At 53.9% G+C, this 24,515-nt stretch overlaps 1 protein-coding gene across 10 annotated transcripts in view; it reads left to right on the plus strand.

Moving 5' to 3' along the window:
• The window catches only part of MYO9B (myosin IXB), an 83,761-nt gene that overhangs the window by 3,233 nt on the left and 56,013 nt on the right, over nucleotides 1–24,515 (plus strand). For all 10 annotated transcript variants that reach the window (XM_064479966.1, XM_064479969.1, XM_064479972.1 and 7 more), the window contains exon 2: nucleotides 12,111–13,018. In XM_064479966.1, the coding sequence (XP_064336036.1) occupies nucleotides 12,167–13,018 (852 nt within the window). In that variant the 5' untranslated portion in view covers nucleotides 12,111–12,166. The remainder of the gene's footprint in view (nucleotides 1–12,110; nucleotides 13,019–24,515) is intronic.

The following is a 24,515-nucleotide window of genomic DNA, read 5'->3' on the forward strand; positions in this document are numbered from 1 at the left end:
TCTGGAATCCTGATAAAAAGGAGACACCACTGGGAACGGACGGAGGGGGAGTTAGGCAGCGGCCCCGAGAACATTCAGCGGAGGAGGAGTAGGAGGTGACCTGGGGCTGTCATCACTCGCGTCACTCGCTGGCACAGCAGAAGCCATTGTCTTTCTCTTCTTTTGTCTTACGGCTGACCTGGATTTCTGCGGGCACCGTCCTTGTCTCGGGACAAATTGTTGCTTTTCTTCCGAGATTAGAGGTATTAGATCTTCTGAAGAGCTACTGTGGAGGTAGCCCCAGATCAGGGCAGCTCTTGAAGCTGCGTTATCTTCTCCCACTTGCCTGCTTGGCTTCAGATGCCGGCCCACCCTACAGCATGGACCATCTAACTTTTGCTCTTCACACATCCTCCTCTGCTTGTTTCCTGACCGTGACATTGGTGCTTTAACTCCAGGGGAAGAAACGGCACGTTCTGGGGCCGTCCAACCCTCTCCTGGATGCTGCCCTCCCCACTAGTCTCCATCCACCGGCCCTTTGTGCACCCAGCGTCCCCAACCAACTGTGCCAGGCAGCCCCTGCTCGGCCTCCCCGCGGAGCAAGACAGGCCCTTCTCTTTGCCTTCGTCCCAGAGACCGAGGGACAAAACAAAGAGCTCTGTCTGAGCGCCGCCGGGCCCCCAGTGAGCCAGCCCGCTGCCGGCCACCATGCAGAGCCCCTCTCTTCACCTCTCTTTAGTTTTCATTCCAGCCCAGAAAGGGCCTCAGAGATGAGGCATGTCTCAGAAACGCAGCCGATGAGTTCGGGTTCTACTCATTTCCTCATCGAGACTCTGAGCCTGAGCCCGATGATAAATAAAGTAGTGATTCAAGGGTTCAGCCTGTGGGTTAGTCGGAGCAATGAATAAGCTGTCGTTGTGTGACTCATTCGTTTACATCCCAGCTTGGTCCTGTTTCTCGGGGTTGTGTGTGTGAGAGGGAACCCAGCTACAAGCATTTCATGACTGTCACCACCGGGTGTGCAAGTTTCCTGGAACCACTATGGCATAGTACCACAGGCTGCATGGCTTAAGCAGTGAAAATGTATTGTCTCATGGATCTGGGGGCCAGACGTCCAAATCAGGGTGTGGACAGGTTGGTTCCTTCTGAGGGCCACCACAAGGGAAAGATGTGTTCAGGCCTCTTTCCTTGGCTTGTCAACTGCCACTTTCTCCCTGTGTCTTCACCTCGTCTTTCTTCTATGTGGGGTCCGTGTCCAATTGTCCTCTTGGATCAGGGCCCAGCCTAATGACCTCATTTTAACTTAATCACCTCTTTAAAGGCCCCATCTCCAAATATTCTCACATCCTGAGGTCCCTGGAAGTTGGACTTAGATATAATGAATTGTAGAGGGTGACACAATTCAGGCCATAAAACTGGGTAAGAGACAGATTTCATTTTTCTTTAATGAGGGAATTTTGGATAAATAATTGTACTGATAGAGAGTAAGTTTGTTTCATTTTGTCACATTCATTTAAAAAAACATTTTAGGGAAGGTGGGCAGGTTGGCCACGTCAGCTTTGGAAGTGCCCTGTTAGGGAATTTTCCAGATCTCACACATGTCCTTACACTTGGGGTGACTATAGAGAGGCAAGAACATGACTCAGGTGGGAGCAGATCTCGTGGGACTTTACAAGGGGTGTATTTAGAGCCAGGCCTGGGAGGCCATGTGTGCCCGCCCAGGGGCCAGTCAAGTTTTATCACGGGCATTCGAGGGTCCCTGTCCTCAGTATTGTCAGGGTCAGGAGGAGGAGGGGGGCCCAAAACAACTCCATTCACGGAAAAAAGTGACTTTGGAACTGGCTGCTGCCACAGGGGATAAGACGAAAGAAGTTCCTGGAAGATCTGAAAATCATTCTGCAAAAAGTGTTAAGAAGCCAGGTGTAGAGTTGGCTCTCAGGGATACTGAGGGAGCAGAAATAGCCCTCGTCTCTGCCCGGAGCACAGGTGTCCTGCCAATGGTCACACCCGTGGAAGTCAGATCACCAGCCCGGTGAGGGCCGTGAAGTGCCCGGCACCACGGCAGCCTGGGCCGGGGTTGAGATGGCTGATGGAGGAAGAGGAAGGCCTGAGAGCCCTGGTGTGGTCACCGCCCTCCCAGGCTGCTGCCGCTGCTTCCTCACAACTGAAATCAGAACAGCGTCAGCATCAGGACCATATGGGGCTTTGCCAGAATCTTCCAGCTCATCTCTCAGAGCCTCTCCATCCCATTCTAAGGCAGGCAGAACCCGGGAAGCTGAGGGGCAGACTTTGAGATTTTGCTTCTCCAGTCCTCGGGACGCACCTGGGGCTTTCATTTCCTGGCAAGTGTACCAGGGTCCCAGGCCACTGCCCTGGGAAGATCGCCAGAGTCCTCGGCCATCATGTGCTGTCTATCTGAACAGGTGACACAAAGAAAGTGTAGTAGAGTAGCTTGGCCCATCAACCCTCAGCGAGCTGGTCCCTTGCCTCCTGGTCCCGAGGGTGTCTGGAGGGGGGAAAGTGGCCTGAATGGAGGCAGGTGTCTTTAGGCCCGTGCAGCAGGGGCAGTCACCCCGCAAGGCTGGTTTCCTCCATCGCTCCCTCGTTCTAAACATTGTATAGTCAGATGGACATGGACTTGGAATCATATTAACATCTCATGAGCCTCTGAGGCCCTCGGGAGACCCTGAAGTGTGCAAACGTTGTTTTTCCTTATGTATTTAAAGCATGGTTTCTCAGCCTTGGCATTGGTGACGTCTGGAACTGCATGGTGCTCTGTGGGCAGAGGGGGGGCGTCCTGTCACTGCAGGGTGCTGAGCAGCATCCCTGGCCCCCACCCCCCAGGTGCCAGTAGCTTCCACTCACCCCCTCCCCCAAGTTGTGATAACCAAGAATGTTGCCGGGTGTCCCCTGGGAGAAGAGTCACCCTCAGGCCCCATGACCGGCCTGGTGCAGAGGCTCCCATAGCCCTACCTGGGGTCCACAAGGATCTGAACTGCTTTTCAAAGTAGAGTGGGGTTCCCTTGTTCTCCGAGGACTGCTCAGTCTAGTCTCAAGCAGGACTTCTGTGTGTTGTCACTGTGGCTCTGCCCACATTAGGTTCTCTGGGTAGACTTCCACCTGGACATGGTGACAGGTGGACTGTGTGATTGGGGGTGCTCTCAAAGGGTTCTCCTCTGACCACCCAGACCCGCTTCCCAGGTGGCTTTCCATGTCTTTATGTGCCTGCTAATCAACCGGGAAGGATCCAAAGCCCAGCCCCACACGGAGCCTTGCAGGTCTGCCTTCCCCTTGTAAGCAGAACCCACCTGTGTCCCATGAGCCCGACCCAAGCCACCATCAGGCCCCCTGACACACTCCTGCAGAAACCACTGAGTACCATCTGTCCCTCCCCCGAATCTGCCTGGCATGCTAGGCCTGGCTGATGTGTTCCTAAGGGCACTCATGTCTTGGTACTCCCTGTCTCCAGCCAGCCAGGGCTCCCCATCAGACTTGCATGAAAATCCAGACTCCTTCCCACATTCACAAGGCCCTGTGGGATCTGACCTTCCTGACCTCGGCCCCTCCCCCCTCCCGCCTCAGCCCTGCCAGCCACACTGGGCCCCTTGTTCCGAGGCCAGCCCCGGCTGCCCCTGCCCTTGGCGCTTACCGCCCTCGCCTGGGCCGCCATCACCAGGCTCAGCCCATCCATCCCCTCTCACTGCACAGCCTCAGCAACTATCTCCTCTGAGCACTTCCCTGCCTCCCAGGTTATCCAAAAGGACTGCCCTGCTCCGGTCAGTTTCTGACCCCACGGCGGCACCGCTAACGTCCGGAGCCAGGTCATTCTCTGCTAGGGGCCATCCTGCGCATTGTAAGGTGTTGAGCAGCCTCCTTGGCCTCCACCCACCAGATACCAGAAGTACCTCCCCCCCCGCCAGTGGTGACAACCAAAAATGTCTCCAGCCGTTGCCAAGTGTCCCCTGGGGTGTAGCGGCATCACTCCCAGACTTGGGAGCTGCTGCTCTAACACACTGCACTTTTCCTTTCCCAAGCACTGTTGCTGTTGGAAATGCCTCTTTGCTGGTGGGTTGATTTGTCAAGTTCCCTGAAGGCCAGAGACCTCCACACTCTCACTGTCTATTTTTCTGGCCACTGGCCTGGCCAGACCTGGGGTAGGCAGTGGAGAAACATTTGTTGACTGGACGGACGGACGTTGAAAGAAGACAGCCTTGTTGGGGATGTGGCCACAGACTCCAGGGAGAAGGGTCAGCCTCAGGGGCAGATGAAGGGACTGAGCTGTCTGAGCACATGCCTGGAGGAGGGGCTTTCTCCAGGGCTCAGACCGGTTGGGCCAGACTAGAAGGCCTAGGGGGACTAATGAGGGTGTTGGGGATGGGCTTCTCTGGGGATATTTAAAAATAAAGCAGAAGAGAGGTAATGGTCCTTCCTGGCGACGGCCTCACTTGGAGCACCCAGTATCTTCTGCATTGGACACTGGATTTGAGTGCTGGGGCTGCTGTAAATTGGTACCACAAACTGAGCAGCTTAAACAATAGAAATTGATTCCCTCGCAGCACTGGAGGCCGAAGTCCAAAACCAAGGCATCTGTAGAGCCGTGACTCTCCCCAAAGGCTCCAGGGAGACCCTTCCTTGTCCAGGTTCTGGGGGCTCCGGGCATTTCATGGCCTGGGGCCGCATCCCGCCAACCCTAAATTGTCCTCCAGCTCTGAGCTACCATGACTGTTGTAGCTGTTTCTCAGCCTGTCCGTCTTTTCCAATCATTTCATACGATCATGTCTTCTTAAAAGATCCCAGAGGGCTCCAGGAAACATGCATGGAAAAGTGGACCCACGCTGACTTCTAAATGATGTTTACTAACCGATTCTGCTGTAACGCCGGCCTTCTCCTTTTAGTTTGAGGATGATTTCATCCAATAAACATGTGGCTTCAAATTATGGCCTTATATAAACGAAGCAGCTATGCTACACTTTCTGGAGGCCCCCGTCCGCCTAATTTTCCAGTCAATTGCGAATCATTTGCCAAGCTGATAGGCAGAACCTGACCTTTTCATGCATGAGGCCTTGGTTGTGCCTTGGCAGCAGCTCGTTCACATTTGTCCACTCGCCCCCAGGGTCAAATTTTGGGTTGCCTCATCTCCCCTGTGCCTCCTTTCCCTGAGAGCATGAGAGAAAGGCCCTGAAATGAGGTTCACGTGTCCTCAGAGTGCAGAAAGGACACCACTGTGGCGCTGGCAAAAGCCTTTTAATTTATCACCATTCAGGTTTTGCATCTGCAGTTCTTTTTATTGTGCACAGAAGATTTGCCATTAGTGACACTGCGTAGATTCGCAATATTGTGCCACTGCCACCTCTATCCAAAGCATTTCCATCAACCCAAAAGGAAACCCCATCCCCATTAACAGTCACTCCCCACCCCATCCCCTGCCCCTGGTAACCCCTAATCTGCCTTCTGTCACTATGGATTTGCCTATTTTGGACATTTCACATAGATGGCATCATACTTTGTGTCTGGAATGATTTCAATCAGCATGGTATTTTTGGAGATTCATCCACATTGTAGCATGTGTCAGGGCTTTCTTCCTTTTTATGGCCGAGTAATATTCCACTGGGTGGATGGACCACATTTTATTTATTTCAGCCTTTGATGGGCACTTCACTTCCACCTTTTTGGCTCTTTTATCCAGGAATTTTACAGTCCTCCAGTTTGATTTCCATTTAGTGATGAGGGCATGGTTCTCAGACAAGTTCTGGGTAAACAAACCCTATCAGTTTAAGGAGGGCTTTTGCTTTGTGTTCACATTGTGTATGCTTCCAGGGCATTAATCAGAAGACAGAACAGGCATTTTTAACTTTGGAGCATTTAGAGGGGCAGTTTGGCTCAAGGATGGACACACAGGTTTTCAGGAAGCACTGCCCCTGACACACGGCCTCAGCCTACAGTTACTATTTCATGGGGATCCGAGGCCCTGGTTCCTCAGCCCCAGACCTGCTTCCTTTCATTCCAGGCACAGACTGGGGATTCTTGGGGTGTGGGTTTCACATCCACTTGTGGCCACAACATGACTGGCTTCCGGTCTCAGGCTCGGTGAGGAAGGCAAGTTTGGAAGCCAGAGGAAACAGCTGAGCCCCTCCAAGAGAGCTGCCACCGTTTAAGGGCATCCCCTGAAGTTGTGATCATCAAAACAACTTGGCGCCATGCAGGTGTCAATGACCCAGAGGCAGACCCATGTGTGTAACAGAACTTAATGTATGCTCTTTATCAAAGGAGGCTCCCTGGTCTAGGGAGAGACGGATTCCTTAATAGAAGGCATTAAAGCAATTGCTCCACTCTTTGGAGTCCAGCTGGATCCTCCTTTGACTTCCCACACTGTACTGGGTTGACTAATGTCCCCTGAAATTCATGTCCACCCAGCACCTCCAAACGTGACCTTGATTGGAAATGAGGTCTTTGCAGATGTAATTAAAGACCTCAAGGTGACGTCATCCTGAATCCAGTACCTGGTGCGTTTTATAAGAAGAGGTGAGAACATGGAGACAGAGAAGGCTACCACGTGATGTTGCAGAAGAAAATCAGCATGATGAACCTACGAGCCAAGGGGCAGCAAGGGTCACCGGAAGCCAGGAGAGCCATGGGAATGACAGTTTTTCCCTCGGAGCCTCCTGAAGGAGCCAGCCCTGCCCACCCCTTGATTTTGGACTCATCCCAAAGCACGAGACAGTACATTTCTCTTTTTTAAGCCACCTGGTTTACAGTGCTTTATCACAGCAGCCCTAGGAAACTCTTAACAACCCTCCAAAATAACTATCAGATAGATAAAGGCTTAAATGTAAAGAGTAAATCCAGGGAAGGAGAGGAATACAGAGTGTAGTTCCACGTTCATCTGATCTGGGAGAGGAATGGACAACAGACATCATGAAAGAAATGACCCATGGCTCTGACTGCCTGGGAAGTGCAGTGTCTGTATCCAGAAACTCCATACGTAAAACTGAATTGGTATGAATTCAGTTCACCATCAGACATGGCCAAGAGTTAATACCCTTCCTATACAAAGAGTTCCTCTGAAACAATAAGCTAAGTGCTTTGGTGGGGAAAAACGGGCAACTGGCATAGACAACTTCCAGAAACAGAAAAAAAAGTTATGGAATACACTTAACTTTCAAAAAACCCTGACTGGCAACCAGAGGATTATAAGTGAGCAAATGCTCTTTTGTGCCCACTGATGGCCATGGATTGAGAAAAATATTATGATCTTCAGAGCCAGTGAAGATGCTTTGAGGCAGCATCCTCCAGGCGGACCTCTCACTTGGGTCGGCCTCTCCAGAAGTCACTTTGGCAGAACTGGTCAGGGGCTTCCATAGTGAGGGTGTGGAGGGGGTCAGATTGGCCCGGTGTCTAGGTTCAAATGGTGCCACCTGTGAACTGAAGAGACTCTGGGTCTGATGGTCTGTCCTGAGGTTTTGCAGAGGGGTTCAAGGGGCATTCCAGGCTGAGGACAAGGACAGGGGCCAGCATCTGGAAGGAGGCAGCAGGGTGGGGCCGGCCCCCATCTGAGATGCAGGGGAGGGCAGAGTGCCTGGCCTGTGGGGATGGCCTGGTTAGTGGGGATGCAGCCCAGGTGGGAGGAACCAGACTTCCCACTGTGAGTTGGGGACTTTGGGCAGCTTCTCCGTGATTGGGCTGGAGGAGTCCTGCAAGATCTGGCATGCAAGCCTGGGCCTGGCTGGGTGGGGAGCAGCCAGAGTGTATTCAAGATATGCTTGGTAGGCAGCAGGTCTACCAAGGTGGGGGCTGTGCTGAATGGGGCTTGACGGCCAGGGCCTGAGCGCTGGCTGGGGTGGGAGAGCCTGAGAGGCTCTGAGCTGGGACACCCACATCTAGACCAGTGCTTCCAGGTGCTCCTCTGCTGTGGCCCAGAGGATAGAGGCAGGGGTCTATCAGGGGCCCTCCTGACCTGGTGAGAAGAAAAGTCTGTTTGGGGACACGATGACAGCAGACAGGATGTGGTCAGTGGGAGGAGCAGGGAACGAACACCCTGAATGCTTGGGGCTGGAGGTGGGGTGGGTGTCCTTGAGCATGAGCTTGGCCCTTGAGGGGGTGCAGCAGAGTGGACTGGCTCCAGGGCAGAGCCTGGGGATCAGGGTAGGAGGGGTCCCTAGACAGAGACAGGTCGAGGCCATGCCGTGGTCCTCGGGGCTGCAGAGCAAGAGGCCACTGGTCAGCAGGTGTGACTGGCAGGAGCTTGGTGGCATCTGCGGGGAAGGGAGCAGTGGGGAGGGGCAGTGCTCCGAGTGGCAGATTGGAGCAGGAAGGGCAGGCTCCAGGCTGCATGAAAGTAAGGAGGGAACACTATCCTGGGCTGGAGAAGGCTTTGCTAGTGTCTCTGGTTTTAAGGCATTTGAGCTATTTCAATAGGAAGGTCCTCCCCCTGGGAAGGAGAGGAAGGGAGCCCTTGCTCAGGGAGGAAACGGCGGGCTCCCTGGGAAGCAGGGCCAGGTGAGGCTGACTGGGCAGGGAGGGCCCCACAGGCAGGTCCAGAGTGGAAGAGTTTCCCAGGTTGCAGCTGTGGTGGGTCTGGGTGAGCCGCAATGGTTGGAGGGACAGTGGCCACAGGACAGGGCAAGTGGGCCCTACAGGGACTCCTCCAAGGGGTCCCAGCTGGTGTCTTCCCTGCCCCACCCCTTCTCTTTGGCCAGACCCCTTCCTGCAGCCCCAGCGATCAGCAGGGGCCTTGAGCAAGCCTTATCTACTTCCTCCTGGCCTGGGAGCGGGGCCGGCATTGCCTGGACCTGTGACCGCCCCCAGGGCCCCTAGTCTCTGAGGGTGGGGTCTCCTGCCCCTCCCACCAAGGGACCCAGAGCTATAAAAGACCCCCTTGGGGCTCCGAGGGTGCCTTATGAACTGTTGGCCCTGGAGGATGTGGGGTGTCATGGAGTTGGCCAGACCCTGGGAGTAAGCACAAGATCACATGGTTGGGCCCTGATGACCTCTCTCTCGGCTTGGTGTCTGCCAGGAGGACAAAGCAGGCACATCCATGTGACCTGTGACCTTCTTGCCACTTGCATCCGGGCAGCTTTGGCATGAGACAGTCTAAAGCCCCCGGTCCTTGAGCTGAATTGCAGTTGTGGTGCAAGTCAGCAGTCTCCCCACAAGAGCACGTCCCAGAGGGGTGGGCTCTGCCTGAAGCCCTGGGTCTGCACATGTGTGTACATGTGTGTTCGTATGCAGGGGCTGTGCACGCAATGTGTCCCTGCTTGTCTGTGCTTGTGAAGACATATGTGTCTGCACGTGATTATGTTCACGTGAAACTGTATTCACGCATGTGTGTCCATTTGTGCACATGTGTGAGCATGGTTGTATGAGAAAATGTGTTTGTGCACGTCTGTCCTTGTCTGCACATGTTATGTGCTCACACCTTTGTGGGTGTTGTAGTCTCACAAGCACGCTTGTGCATTCATGTGGCTGTGATTAAGTGCAGATCTACAATTTGGGCTCCTGGCTCAGAAACACATAAACAATCCATCTTCCATGGCCGTGTGTGCTGCCTGTGAATGTCCCATGATTAGCTCTCAGTGGGTCAGGGGATGTGTCAGGTGGGTGGTGCCACCTGGCATCTCTGAACACAGACACGCTCACAGGTTCCCAGCCACTTCCTTGCGGTGACATCAGAGGAACTCAGTGACAGAACTTAAAGATTGGATATTTTGAAAAGAAGGCAAGAAGTTTTAAAAAGTTGCACTCCTGGGGGAGGGTAGAGCTCAGTGGTAGAGCATGTGCTTAGCAAACACAAGGTCCTGGGTTCAATCCCCAGTACCTCCATTTAAAAAGAAAAAATTTTTTTAATCTTTAAAAAGTTGCCCTCCTGGGGAACTGGGTCCTTTCATAATCTATATACTTTTTAAAACAGCTTGAGTGTCGTTGATACACTATAAACTGCACTTCTTTGAAGTGCGTCATCAGATGAGTTGTGACACACAAACACCTGTGAGCCCATGACCACGATCGTGATAGTGGACACATCAATCACTGGAAAAGTCGCCCCGGCTCCTTTGTCCTCCAGCCCCACCCTCCTCCCCAGGGCAGCCAGTGATCAGCTTTCTGTCTATAGATTAGCTTGCATTTGCTAGAAATATATTCAGTTGACCCTTGAACGACCACAACTCTTAATAATTTGGGAGGAAAGTTTAAAAAATGTGGTATTCACATCTCCCCCCCAGCCTTCCTACCTGTTGCCACTCCCTAGCTCACCGGTCCCCCACCCTCCTAACACTGTTATAGGCTTCCGTTTCCCAGAGCCCAGATCATCTCAGCCTCTGGTGGCCCCTCACGCCCACCGGGCTGAGTCATGCATCTGTCCAGGGCAGCAGAGGTTGGCATACTGTTTCTATAAAGACTGGAAAATAAGTACATTCAATTTTCCAGGCCTCAAGGTTTCTGTCCCAACTCTTCAGTTATGTTCATGTAACAAAGGCAGCCATGGACAATATGGGCATGAATGGGCACAGCTTCAGTCCAGTGAAACCTTGTTTACAAAAACAAGCCGTGAGCCACCACACTCTCCTCCTTCCTTTTGCCTTCTTGTTAAACAAACTCCTCTTCCCTTCAGAGCCCCCTTAGGTGTTGCCACTCCCCGAAAGCCTTCTCTGGCTCTCGGGGGCAATAGCTTCTCACGCTCATGGTTGATATATTCTCTCACATGTGTTTGCATATCAGCTTCTCCCACTGGGCTTTGAGCCAAGGTCTGGTTCATCTTTGTATCTTTGGCCATACTTGGGTGGCAGCCGGCGCGTGACCCACACTGCATTTAAGCCTCTTACTCCAAGGCACAGTTGCCAGCATTGGCTATGTTTTCTCTCTTTCTTGAAGCAAAAGTGTCTTCAGAAGTAAATGCAGTTTTTAAAATAAACTACTACTTTTTTTTTAATTTTTATTTTTTATTAAAGTGTAGTCAGTTTACAGTGTTAGTTTCAGGTGTACAGCAAAGTGATATATATATATATACACACACACACACACACTTACACACACATATACTTTTTTTTTTCAGTTTATTTTCCTTTACAGTTTATTACAAGAAATTGAATGTAGTTTTCTGTGCTATATAGTAGGTCTTTGTAAAGTAAGCTGCTTCTGCCGGAGTCATTTTAGATTTACAGAAAAGTGGCAGAGACCTAACAGGGAGTCCCCTATACCCCTCACCCACATTCCCCAAATGTGAACATCTTACGTTATCAGGGCGCATTTGTACCACTAAGAAATCCAGATGAATGCACTGCTGTTAACTAACCACCTGACGATATTCGGATGTCACCAGGTCTCCCACTGTGTCCTCTCTCTGGTTGAGGACCCCATCCAGGAAACCCTGTTACATTAAGTCACTGCGTCTCCCCAGACTCCTCTGGCTGGGACGGCTCCTTGGTCTTTCCTTGTTGCTCAGGACCTTTACAGTCTTGGGGAAGACTGCTGGGCGTCCTGCAGGATACCCTCCACCTGGGTCTGTTTGATGTTCTTTTCATGGTTAGAATGGGGTTGTGGGTTCTAGAAGTAAATGCACTCTAAGCAGTTCTCTCAAGCGAGTTTTTGGGAGGCTCTCCCTGACTTTGTCCTTCTTGGTGAGGTTTCTGCTTCCCTGGGGTTTCAGGGTCCCTGAGTTTCAGGGCAGGTTTGGTCTTGGTTGTCCCAACACACTTCTCTCTGTCCCTCATGTGTTTTGGAGGATGTAACCAAGGCCCATGGGGCCGAGTCTTTGTCCACTTAGGGAGCTGCCACGGGAGGTTTTGTCAGAGAGGAGATGCCAGGAAGGACTGAGCTGAGATGGTTGTGGCCATTGGACTTGAGGGTAACAGGCTGACTCTGGGAGGGGAGGAACAGGGCTTGGGGTGGAGCAGACTCCAGGGGAAGGGTTTGATTTTGGGGGAGGGACCTGGTGATGTCGCTTTGCCATAGCCGCAGACCCTAGCTGAGGATCACATTGAAGGGCAGGTGAGGCCCTTCTGCCTTTCTGGCTTTACAGGAGAGCCCGCAGATTCAGGTCATGGGTCTGAAGCTGTCTCTCTGGGGGTGGACATCAGTGTGCCCCCACCACTCTGACCCCCTCCACCACTCTAATCATGCCACCTCCTCCCTTCCAGCTCCAGGAGGCGCGCCCTGAGCCCGGGAGGCATGCTGAGGCCAGGCCGCAGGCAGGATGAGTGTGAACGAGGCAGGCAGCTCCGGCCGCCTGGGGCAGGCGGCCTACCACCTGCACATCTACCCGCAGCTGGCCACCAGCGAGAACCAGGCCTCCTGCCAGGCCTCGTGCCGCGTGACAGCCACCAAGGACAGCACCACGTCCGATGTCATCCAGGACGCCATCGCCAGCCTGCGGCTGGACGGCACCAAGCGCTACGTGCTGGTGGAGGTCAAGGAGACGGGCGGGGAGGAGTGGGTGCTGGACGCCAACGACTCGCCCGTGCACCGCGTGCTGCTGTGGCCACGGCGGGCGCAGGACGAGCACCCCCAAGAGGACGGCTACTACTTCCTGCTGCAGGAGCGCAACGCAGATGGGACCATCAAGTACGTTCACATGCAGCTGGTGTCCCAGGCCACGGCCGCCCGTCGCCTGGTGGAGCGCGGCCTCCTGCCCCGGCCGCAGGCAGACTTTGACGATCTGTGCAACCTACCCGAGCTGACCGAGGAGAACCTCCTGAAGAACCTCAAGCACCGCTTCCTGCAGCAGAAGATCTACACGTATGCCGGGAGCATCCTCGTGGCCGTCAACCCCTTCAAATTCCTCCCCATCTACAACCCCAAGTACGTGAAGATGTACGAGAACCAGCAGCTGGGCAAGCTGGAGCCGCACGTGTTCGCACTGGCCGACGTCGCCTACTACGCCATGCTCCGCAAGCACGTCAACCAGTGCATTGTCATCTCGGGCGAAAGCGGCTCCGGCAAGACGCAGAGCACCAACTTCCTGATCCACTGCCTCACCGCCCTGAGCCAGAAGGGCTACGCCAGCGGCGTCGAGAGGACCATCCTCGGCGCTGGCCCAGTGCTGGAGGTGAGTGGGGGCTAGTCGGTGGGAGGGGCTTTAATGTGTGTTTTTGGTTATTGTTCAGATATGGGGAGGCGCCGGCCATCAAGAAGACAGATTTACAGTCCCCTAGAAACAGGAGGCGCAGCATGCCATGCAGGGCCACATGGGGAGGCCAGGGTCCGTCAGGAGGCAGCAAGTGCTGGGGAGTTTGGACAAGAGTCTCTGTCGTGGGTTTCATAGGATGGGTCGGAGAAGGCAGGATAAGTGGGCTTAGGGTTGGCTAGTTTGAATAATTTCAGAGCCCTGGGGCGTAAGGGCTGTCCTGGTTGTCTGGTACGTGGGCCTGGAGTGATCAGGCCAGGGGGAAAGTAGTCCTGAGTGTGAGGCCGTGGTAACAGAGGTGGTGGGGGTGTGGACTCTGGAATGGTTGGTTTGTATTTGGAAGGTGTCCTCGCAGGAGAATCGTTTTCTATGGGGCAGTCCCTCCAGGGTCGTCCAGGCCCCGAATGTCAGAGCATCAGGATGTAGAAAATAACCAGGCGTGATTAAAGTGCTCTTAACGTCCAGAGGGGCGGCATTCTGCACTCTGGGTCCCAGAAAGAAAAAGTTGGCATGTCCAAACTGAATAGTTCGTGGCAGGGTGTTTCTGGCAGGGGTGGCTGTGGGGCAGAGGGAAGCCAGCAAGGTGTGGTACAGGCCTGGGGGCTGGGGACAGTGAGATGAGAGGAGGGGACCGCCTGGTAGCATCAAAGGCAGCAGGGAAGGAAATGCCCCAGCCTCCTGTGCCCTCTCTAGTGTTCCCATGATGTGTCGCTGTGGGTGAGCCTTCAGGACACTGGAGCAGTGGAAGTGATCACTCTCAGGGTCTTAGGACAAGAAGTGTCCACATCTCAGCTTAACTGTCGTCCCCTGGTGAGGACGGGGCAGCAGATACACCCAGGGGTCTGCGCCTCTGGGTTTCAGATCAAAGATTCTGCTTTCTTTCTGTTTTTAATAACATTTACAAGGATTAAATAATTTTGAGTAAGTAATTTTAATAGTCTTAAATAGTTAAATTTTATTCACTATAATGACATAAATGATTCTGTTTCTTAGAGCAGCTTTAGGTTTATGGAAATACTGAGCAGATAATACAGAGTTCCCATATCCTCCCCCACCCCCTTCACTTTCCCGTCATTAACCTGTTGTCTTAGCGTGGTGCCTTTCTTAACAATTGATGAGCCAATATTGACACATTATTAGTAAGTAAAGTCTCCAGTTTACATTCAGATTCACCTTTAGTGTTGTACATTCTGCAGGTTTGAACAAATGAAAAGCGTCACCTATTCACCACGAGTATCGCACAGAATAGTTCCACTGCCCTAAAAATCTCCTGTGTTCTGCTTGTTCCTCCCTCCCTCCCTCCCTCGAGTCCCTGGCAACCACTCATCCTTTCACTGTCTCCGTAATTTTGCCTTTTCCAGGATGCCATGTAGCTGGAATCACACCGTCTGTAGCCTTATCAGATGGGCTTTTTCCCTTAGTAATATGCATATAAGCTTCCTCCGTGTCTTTTCTCAGCTTGAGACCTCGTATCTTCACATTGCTGAGTGTCACTCCCTGGATGTGCCGCCGTCTGTCCAGCCACAGGACCCCAGCCCTTCCCTCCTGAGGAGTGGCGGGCCGGGGAGGGAAGTCCAGGGGTCCCACCCACCCTGGAACATTGACCTTGGGCTTTTTACTGATTCCTCCAAGCTACCTAATGCAGCCACCTCAGAGGGCTGCTTGTGAATTCACTGAAATCCCATCCCGGCTGTGCCTGCTGAATATACTCTTCCTCCCTGATGATCTCTGAGATCATCAGCAAGAAATTAGTTAGGACTGTACAGCCTGGCCCCGAGCCAGCACGCACGGCCAATTTCTGTCTTTTCCTCCGCGCGTAACATAAAGGTTGTCATTTTTTGTACAGATGTTTTTAAAACCAACTCAGTGATCTGGCCACAGAGCGGACATTTTCTCTTTAATGCTGCGTATCCCGCATGCATTCCCTCCTCTGACGTAACCATACATTCATTCTGCAAATATTCCATGTGCAGACACAGCTCTAGGCACTGGGCTAAGCAGTGGCCGAAAGACACAAAGGCCTGTCCCCGGGAAGTTGCCGCCCAGTGACAAGGGAGCAGGCAGCAAGATAAAACAGCGAGCCTCTCAGACAAGCTAGGAGCCAGTAAGAATGGCAAGCAGGCTTGAGGAAGGGGTGAGGGGGCAAGAGGTGAGAAGGTGATGCCAGGCTGGGCCCTGGAGGGGGTGGGATGAGCAGTGCAGTGTCTGGGAGGAAGGCATGGCCAGTGCAAAGGCCAGGAGGCTGGACCACGCATAGCATGTTGGAGGAAAGCCAGGGCCCTGGAGAGTGCGGGAAAGGGCTTGAGTGGGGCGAACAAGGAGCAGAGCAGGAGGCAGTGGGGACAGAAATGTGACAGGCAAATCATTCAGGTCCTCGTGGGCCAAGGGGTGGGTCCTGTGTGATGGAGCTCCGGAGGGTGCCCCCATTTCCATCTGGCTCCATCCCAGCTGTGGAACTCAGCTGCCTCAAAGCCACCAATGGCCCCACTGTCCTCCCAGCCATAGCTAAGGGCCACCATAGGCACTCCAGGCCAAAGCACTGGAGCCTGGCACGCAGTTCAAGGTAAAATGGTGCAGGCAGTTGATGACTTTAGAAATTAAGGATGTGAACAAGTGGGGGGCCGAGCATTTACAGAGTCGGGTGTGGGCCGCTCACCCCTCAAAGACCCAGGCAGGCGGGTGGATGTGCCATCCTTAGTGAGCGCACCAAGCCCCAAGGTCTCAACTCGATGCAGTGAGGAGGCAGGATCGGCACCATGCGGCTTCCTTTTCTAGCCGAGGACCCTCCAGGGCAACTGCATGAGGTCCCTGGGGCTGCCAGAAGAAAGTACCCACAGAAGAGGGTGCATAAAACAACAGGAGTTTACTCTCTCACGGTTCCAGAGGCCTGAAGTCTGAGATCCAGGTTGGGGCAGGGCCATGCTCCCTCCGAGTGCTCTCGGGGAGGATGCTTCTCGCCTCTTCCAGCTCCTGGGGCTCCAGGCACTCCTGGGCTCGTAGCCGCATCTGTCCAATTCCTGCCTCTGTTATCACATCATCTTCTCGTCTCATAAAGACACTAGTCATCAGATTCAGGGCCCGCCCTAATCCAGGGTGACCTCATTGTAACTAATTACGTCAACAACGACCGGTTTCCAAATAAGGCCACGTTCACGGGTTCCAGTGCCAGGACAATGTAGACGAGCCTTTTGGGCGGTGGAGGGGGACACAAGTCAGCCCACAGCAGCCCCCGCCAAGTGACAGCTGGCAGTGACTTCTTCCCCAGGATTTCTGCCAGGGCTCAGCAGTGATCCTGGAGGACCCCATCGTTCCTCCTGTTGGCCTCCACGCTCCTCCCCTGCAGTTGCCTTGAGGGATTCTGGCGCTTTCTTCGAGGGCCGTTAGTCACCCTCCACGGCGGGTGTCTGCACCCCGTGAGTCACATGCCTCTGACCTGGCCTGGCTGCCTCCCTCGCGCCTTGGCCGTGTGAGCCGGCAAGGCCGAGTTTCCCCAGGGGTGGGAGCTGCCGGCAGGCGGGGCCCATGCCAGCTTCCAAACCAGGCTTGAGCCAGATCCACGTCACGACCGTAAATGTGCTTCCTGAGGCCACCGTTTGGAAAGGGAGAAGGTTGTGTTAGTTTAGAGCTGGGCCCTTCAGCCAGAGCACCACTGACGTCCGGGACGGACATCCTCTGTGTGGGGGTCTGTCCTGTGTGCTGCGGGACCCCCATGCCAGTAGCATCTCCTCCCCACCAATAGTGACAACCAAAATATGTCCCCAGACACAACCGAGTGTCCCCCGGGAGCAGAATTTCCCCTGGGTGAGAACAGCTGCCTTAGTCAACAGCTTGCGATCCCACGAGACCCAATCACCATTTCTTTCCGGTGCTTATGGTTTAGAAATTGTCTGTAAGTTCCAACCATTCTGAGCTAACCTGAGAGTCACTTTCTAATAACAGGAATGATTAGTTATTGTGCCTTTGGGCCCACTGGGTGTCTGGCTTCGAGTGCCCAAGTTTTCACCTGTCGTCCCTCTGAGGACTCACAACAGCTCTGCTCATTTTAAAGATGAGTGAGGAAACAGCCTTGGAGAGGTGCCCTGTGTGCAAGTGTCCTGGAGCAGCCATCTCAAAGTGCTATAAGCGGGAGAGGGTGGAAGCAGGGGACTTAAAGCAACAGGAATTTATTCTCTCGCAGTTCTGGAGGCCAGAAGTCTGAAATCAAGGTGTGGGCAGGGTTGGCTCCTTCTGGAGGCCCTGAGGAAGAGTCCTCCCCAGTCTCTCTCCTGGTTTCTGGTGGCTGCCGTATGGCATTCCTTGGCTTGTGCCTGCTTCACTCCAGGCTCTGTCTCCATATGGCCTTCTCTCCATCTGTCTCTGTCTCTGTGATCTTCTTTCTCTTGTCAAGACACCATCATTGGATTTGGGGCAGTGGTCTCACCTCAAGATCCTTACCTTAGTTGCATCTATAAAGACCCTATTTCCAAGTAAGGTCCCATTCACAGGTTCCAGGAATCAGGACTTGGACATATCTTTTTAAGGGACACAAGTTAACCCACTACGGTCTGAGTTCCCTGGGACACGCTGCAGGCAGCCACAGCCAGAACCCAGCCTAGGCCTGAGTTCACAGTATTCCCTCTTCGTGTTCGTGGAAGATTTCCTCTCTCAGCTCTGCTGGGGCCTCAGAAAGCCGATCGGGACTTTTTCTCAGCTCCTCAAAAGGAGAAGTTGAGATGTTTTGAGGTTTGGGTGTCACTGGGCGCCCCCCCCCGGGTGCGGGTTGCAGCCTTGCTGTGCAATTCTGACCAGAAAACAGGAAGGGGGCACTGTGGAAAGCCGGTTCCAATCAGCTGATCTGCCCGCCTGCTGCAAGTTACCTGTTACTGTCACCGTTTCACACGATGTTGCTGGGCTGTACACTGCAGCTGGCCTTCTGAACCGCCCCCAGAAACCTGTCTTTTGTGGAGGACTGTTGTCTTAGCTCAGAAATACTGAAGGTGCAGAAGGCAGGCTCACCAGGGCATGGAGCGGCCACAGGTCCTCCTCCCTGTTCTCTGAGATCCACTGTGCCTTCTGGGCCTCCTCAGAGAACCTGGCGACTCCATGATGCAGCAGCCCTGGCATCGGCCACCCGGCTGGCCACAAAGCCACCCAGCACATCCTCCTCTCCCTCAGCATCAGGGCTGAGGGTGGGGGGCGCTGAAGGCAGGGGTCCTCTTTGTCCTTCCTAAACTGTAACAGATGCCACTGACATTCACCAACACTCATGGGGTTTTAATTTCGAAAGCAGAAATGAAACGAGGATCCTTGCCTTGCTGCACCATTTTCCCAAGTGGCCAGAGGCTGGGGTTTCGGGGCCTTGGTGTCGCCACGGCAGCCTGGCCCACACAGAGAGAGAAGACTGGGAGACCTGATGCCCGAGCCGCTGGGCACACCCACGGGAGGTGGGTGACCAGGACAGCGAGGCATGGGACCGAGAGGATCCTAGAGCTCCCTGCCTGTCCCTGACCCACCTTTGGGGGCCCCAAAGGAGCCTGGGATTGGGATCTGTACTAGCCTCAGTCCCGAGCACCAGCACCCTCTTAGGGTCCCCCAGACCCAGTCTCACATGACCCCAGACTCCCCAAGCTCCCCTTCACCCATCAGACCCAGCTAGGTCTGTTCCCACTACCTTCCGTCAGCACCGGCCGGCCTGCCCGGTCAGGTCACCCTGAACATGGCATCATCTGCCTTGGCCTTTACCCGCAGGGACACCTGCCCAGACCATGTCCTTCCCTCCCACAGGGCAAGCATGGGGAACACACAGGCAGAGCCTGAGTGACAGAAGTGACAGAAGGTTCCAGAACCAGGCGCCTGCCTCTGAAGTTTGGGTTTCTGTTAAAGAGCTTTATTGAGATGTAATTTACCTACTTCAAGTGAACAATTCATTATTTTTTAGCAGATTCACAGTATTGTGCAACCTTCACCTCTATGTAGTGCCAGAACATTTTCATAACCCCCAAAGGAAACCCCATGAGCAGTCACTTCCCCCCACAGCTCCACCTCCCAGCCCCTGACAACCACCGATCTGCTTTCTGCCTCTAGATTTGCTGGTTCTGGACATTTCATGGGATCATACAAGACATGGCCTTTTGTATCTTCCACTCAGCCTTGTTTTTTCAAAGTTCGTCCATGCCGTAGTGTGTGTTGGTGCTTTATTCCTTCTTCTGGCTAAGGAATAGTCCGCTGTATGGATAAGACCACATTTTGTGTATCTTTCACCAGTGATTTCAGCACTAAATGCATGGCTGAGTCTCTGGTTGAGTTTCCTCCTGCATTCTGGCCCCCTCCCTGCCCAGCCAGGCCAGAATTACCCCCATCAGTGTCCCCCTCCAGCCATAACAGGAGAGTCGAGAGTGCCTGGAAGACATGGAAGTGATCTCACTGGAGACTATCAGGGTTGACTGAGCGGAGCCAGGCAGGAGAGCAGAGCCCTGGCCCGCAGCCTGCTCCAGGTGTGCGGGCCCGCCCTGGCCCGCCAGGCGCTGGGCGGGGCAGGCAGACACACCTAGGTTCGTCTGTCTGTGCCACCCATCTGCAGGTGCCTGCCACACTTGCTAAGAGGCTGGTGGCCAGTAGGCGTCTGGAGTTCAGGAGTAGCGGGCAGTGGGGCAAGCCACCTGGGGCCTCAAAAAGCAGACCAAGCTCCCCGAGCCAAGGTATCAGGTCAAAGCAGAGAGTCCAAGGGAAGGGGGAGGCAGGATCAGAGATGGCTGCAGGCACCTGCTCCTGGGACGCTGGTGTGGACTGTGGTCTGCAGTGCTTCATCGAAGGGGCAGGTGAGTGCCAGTAGCACAGAGACCCCCTGGACCCCTGCACTTGTTAGGCTTTAGAGGTTGTCCAGGGGCCAAGCAGCATGCTGGGACACCTCCCAGCCTTGCTTGTTAGATACAGGAGGAGGTGTATTTGCCAGGAGGAGCAAATGTTGAGAAAGGGGCATGTGGCCATGGGCAGGCCTCTGGGGACCATTTTCAGGGCGTGGGCCATAGCAGGGAGGTGGCTTAGGATGGGGACGGGAGGAGGGAAGTCACTGGTGTTGCCCACCCACAAAAGAGGGCCAGGGCATTCGCAGCAAGACGGATGTCTGGGCTGGGAGCCTTTATCTGATGCCTGTCTGTCTCCCGAGTCCTAAGGCCCCAGAGGCCTGGGTTGTGTCTACTTTATGTGAATGCAAAGACATTTGGGGGTGAGAATCCCTGAACCAGCTTGTTTCCCTAATCTGTTGATAGGAAAGTCAGATGTCAATAGGCAGCTGACGGGAGGTGAGGGGTAGGGGTGGGAATTAGGCTTGGGAGAGTCTGGGGCAGCAACGGGGGTGCTCCAGAGAGCGATGCCTCAACCCCCAGCCAGTGGTCCAGGCTCTGCTGGCCTTAGGCTGTCCTCTAGGCCGGGTGGCTGGCAGGTCAAAGGTGTGAACATTGGGGTCAACAATCTACATGGGAGAAGGAAGGGAGAGTCAGGATGCACTCCTGGGGGAATGGGTGTTATAGGAAGACAGGCAAGAGTGGAGGAGTGGATGCCGTGGGGCCTGGAGGCAAAGCCTGTGAGGGAGGCCCACCCGGGCAGCTGCAAGGAGCGGGGAATAGAATCTCTGGCTGCTTCTGTCCCTGATGTGGCTTCCCCAGGATGTTTGGGGAAGTAGTTGGGGGGCCCCGGGTTGACAGAGCAGCCCGAGGGAAGGTAGGAGCTGAGGCCAGAACCCAGAGTGGGAGGGGGACAGCAGTAGGGCAGGTCTCAGAGGATGAGAGGGCAAATAAGCCCCCACATGGGGTTAGCTTCAGACCTTGCAGACAGAAGCACACGAGGACCGAGGCTATGCTCCTGCACCACTGGCATCTGAGACCAGATCCTTCTCCGGGGTGGGGGGCCATCCCATGCATTGTAAGGTGCTGAGCAGCATCCTTGGCCTCCGCCCACCAGGTGACAGTAGCACCTCCTACCCCATCAGGACAATCAAAAATGTCCCCAGATGTCACCTGGTGTCTCCTGAGGGGCAGAATCACCCCAGTTGAGAAGAAGTTTCAAGCCGACTGCAGGCAAAGAGTGATTTCAATGCTACAGATGTTCTATGCCTAAATAGTTTCAGATTTTTTTTTTGGTAACATCGTGCTGTTGTAGTTACGCATCAAGCCAGCTGTATTCAGTTCTGTCTCATAGTCTGTCTCGTCGTCTCAACGAGGGGTGGCTGGCCAGCGGGGATGCCGTTTCTGGCTGGCGATCTGATTCATTCCCAGGAATCAGTGGCTGGTGCCGCTGCTTCCCGCCCCGCGGCCAGCCAGAGCCAAGAGAACTGTCAGTGCCCACCCAGCACCAGAAATCTCTGAACGTCTTTGTCACCAATGACAAAGCACCCTCAGCTGCAAGGGTTGGATTTTCCACCCAAGTTTGGTCTTCCAGACACACTTTGAGCTAAGTCTTAAAATGTTATTTTAAAAGCTGCTTGTCAATGCAAAAAAAATGCAGTCACCCATTTGGTGACACTCCACACTGAGCTGAGAAGTCACACGCTCCCTGCAGGTTTCCTTGCAGGCAAACATAATGAAAGAGCTTTAGCTGTCCTCTGATGCAGTTAGTGCTGGATCCTCTGCACAGAATTTTGTCACCCTCCACCTTGTCCTCCTGGGGGCATGACTGGTGACTTTCTGAACCTAACTCCAGATGTTGACTGTGGTTCAACTTTTCTCTCTTCTCCTTTAAGTGTCTCCCCAACAGGAAACAAACCAGGGCTGCCGTGGTAATTTTTACTGCCGGGGAGCATGCGTGGTTATCCACCCCACTCTGGCAAAATTGTGACGCATTTTATTGTAGCTTTGCATTTTTTCATATACTGCTTCTTTTTTTTTTAATCTTTTTTAAAAAGATCTTTTTCCTTATTTGAGGTATAATTCTTTTCTGTGTGTACCAGGGATCAGCAGACTACAGCAGACTACTGGCTTGTTTCTATACATAAAGTTTTATTGGCACACAGCCAAGCCTGCTCATTTGCATACCATCTGTAGTGGCTTTCACACTACTAAGCAGAGTGGGGCAGTTGTGACAGAGACACCATATGGCCCACAGGGCCAAAAAAATATTTAACACCTGGCCCTGGATAGGAAAGGTTTGCTTGACCCCTTGACCTTTGTGTGCATGTAGAACATTCCAGAACATTCCAGTTACTTCCCTTGTGCACACTTCTGACTTCTGCTCTGCTCTCTCCTCCCAAACATAAGGAAACCAGGTCCCCTTATTTGTCCAAATGACTCCTATCACCAACTCAAATCTTTCTGCATTGGTCTGTGCCATATGTATTTATATATTCATAAACATACATTTACCCACAGGGGTGTCTTAAATCAGTCTCGTGGGGGAGGGGTCAGTAAAGAAGGACTTGGACGTGGATGTCCCAGAGGTTCGTCTCATAAGTTCACTTTGCTGCTCTCGCTTTCCTGATCACGCGCTCTGTGTCCCACAGGTAACTGGGAGCGCTTGTGCGGCAAGGGTGTGTGAGCTCTGGCTGAGGGTGGTAGGGGCTTTGTAGGGCCCCCTCCTGGTATTGCATTTCACAGAGGGGCCTCAGAGGGTTCCCAGCATCCCAGGCCCTGAGGACACCAAGCAAGACCCCCAGTGCCTCCCAGACCCACCCTCCCCCCAACAACCCCTGGATCCCCCTCAAGCTGCCAGGAAAGGCAGCATGAACTCCCTGGGGCTGATGGGGCCAGGCCAGAGGTGCATACTCAGGGCCACAGCACCCCTGGAGGAAGCTCGCATCTGGGGTGCCAGATGTGTGCCCAGGAGGATGCACTGGAGCTCACGGCAAGGGGACAGTTCAGCTAGAGGGATGAGCATAAGGATGAGCTGCTCGTGGCCCGGGGTTGGGGTGGCTGTGTTCCCAGCCCTGGTGCTAGGTTCAGACTAGCAGGCATGGGAGTTCCCAGCTCACCACGGGGACGTCACATAATGGAGAAAATGGAGGGATCAGCTGCAAGTAGCCACCCGGATCAGAAAGATGGAACGGAGGCAGAGTGACCGACAACCCAGAGACTACCCAGCTGAGATGTGGGGCCCCACCAGAGCAAGAGAGGGATACAGAAAGGTGAGAGATTGTCTTTGGGGGTATGGAGAGGATCAGGGTGCCCTACAGCCGTGAATGCCTAGGCCTCTGATCAAGGGGCCCCTGGAAGCATTAGGAAGGGGCTGGCCACCTGGAAGGTATGGCCCATGACCCCATGACACTTTCTGCCCCTCCCGTGCCCTGCAGACGTGCGAGGGTGCCTTTCTGGCCTGCTGCCTAGAAGTACAGAGCCCTGACGCATTGCAGTAATCTCAGGCTATTTTAGACAAAAGTGGAAGTTATATTTTTGGGAACACTGTGTCTAAGGGAAGAGTGAAATTATGGGTGTATTTTAAGCACCCAGAAAGGCTTCCTTGGAATTGGTAGAGAGAGTTGATTAAAAGGCAAAGCTTAGCTCCAGGCCCGGGACACCCCTGTCACGGCCGCCGCCCTTTCCACATGCTCTGGGCACTTTGCTGCTCCAGGGCTGGGTGGGGGGTGGGGCTGTCCATCAGCACATCTGCCTAGGCTGGGATGCGGCTGGGCATCAAGTAACCACAGGGCCTGGCAGCAGATTTATTTCTTAGCGATTATCTAGGATGGAGCGGCTTTGGGGCCCTGTCCCCAACATCACTGGGGAGCCGCCCTCTGAGTTGCTTAGCCACCACTGGCCACAGCCAGCTCCCAAGGCCAGGCCTGATGAGAATTCAGTTACCTGACCCTTGGAAGTGACCTGCCTTTTGGAAAGGCCAGGGGGTCTAGCCCAAGGCTCTCGGTTGGCTACCTAGCCGCTGACCAGCCCTGTGATCCCAGCTCAAGGCTGCTGACAAGCTCTTCCTGAGTGGAGGGAGAAATGGCACCTCCTGGCAGTGGTCAGGGGCCTGGGCCCAAAGCCTTCTGTGGTGTGAGGTGTCAGGAAATGCTGGATCGTATCATCTCCCCTTGAAGGAAGAGTAATACACAGCAACCTGTGAGAATTTACGCAGTTCCACTTGGGTCTTCCTGAGAACCCAGGGATCTCCAGGGCAGCCAATTTTTTAACTAAGACTCAGTTCTCAGGGGGTAATTCTGCCCCCTAGGGACATTTGACAATGTCTGAAGATGTTTTTTGGTTGGCCAGGGCTGATGCTCAGCATCCTTCAGTGCACAGAACAGCCCCCTCTGCAAAGACTATGCGACCGACCCCAAATGCCAGTAGCGCTGAGACCAGGAATCCCACTCTGGTTTAGGGGCCTCTAAGGATGTGCAGTTAAAAATCAGGCCTGGGGCTCTGGACAGAGTCTGCAGGGATCCACATGGATCTAGGAGCGCCCGCCTGGACAGAGCTGCTGGTTGGAGGTGTGACTATTGATGAGATTGTGGGGAGGG

This window comes from Camelus dromedarius, chromosome 27 (genome assembly GCF_036321535.1).
Source record: "Camelus dromedarius isolate mCamDro1 chromosome 27, mCamDro1.pat, whole genome shotgun sequence".
Taxonomy (NCBI): Eukaryota; Metazoa; Chordata; class Mammalia; order Artiodactyla; family Camelidae; genus Camelus; species Camelus dromedarius.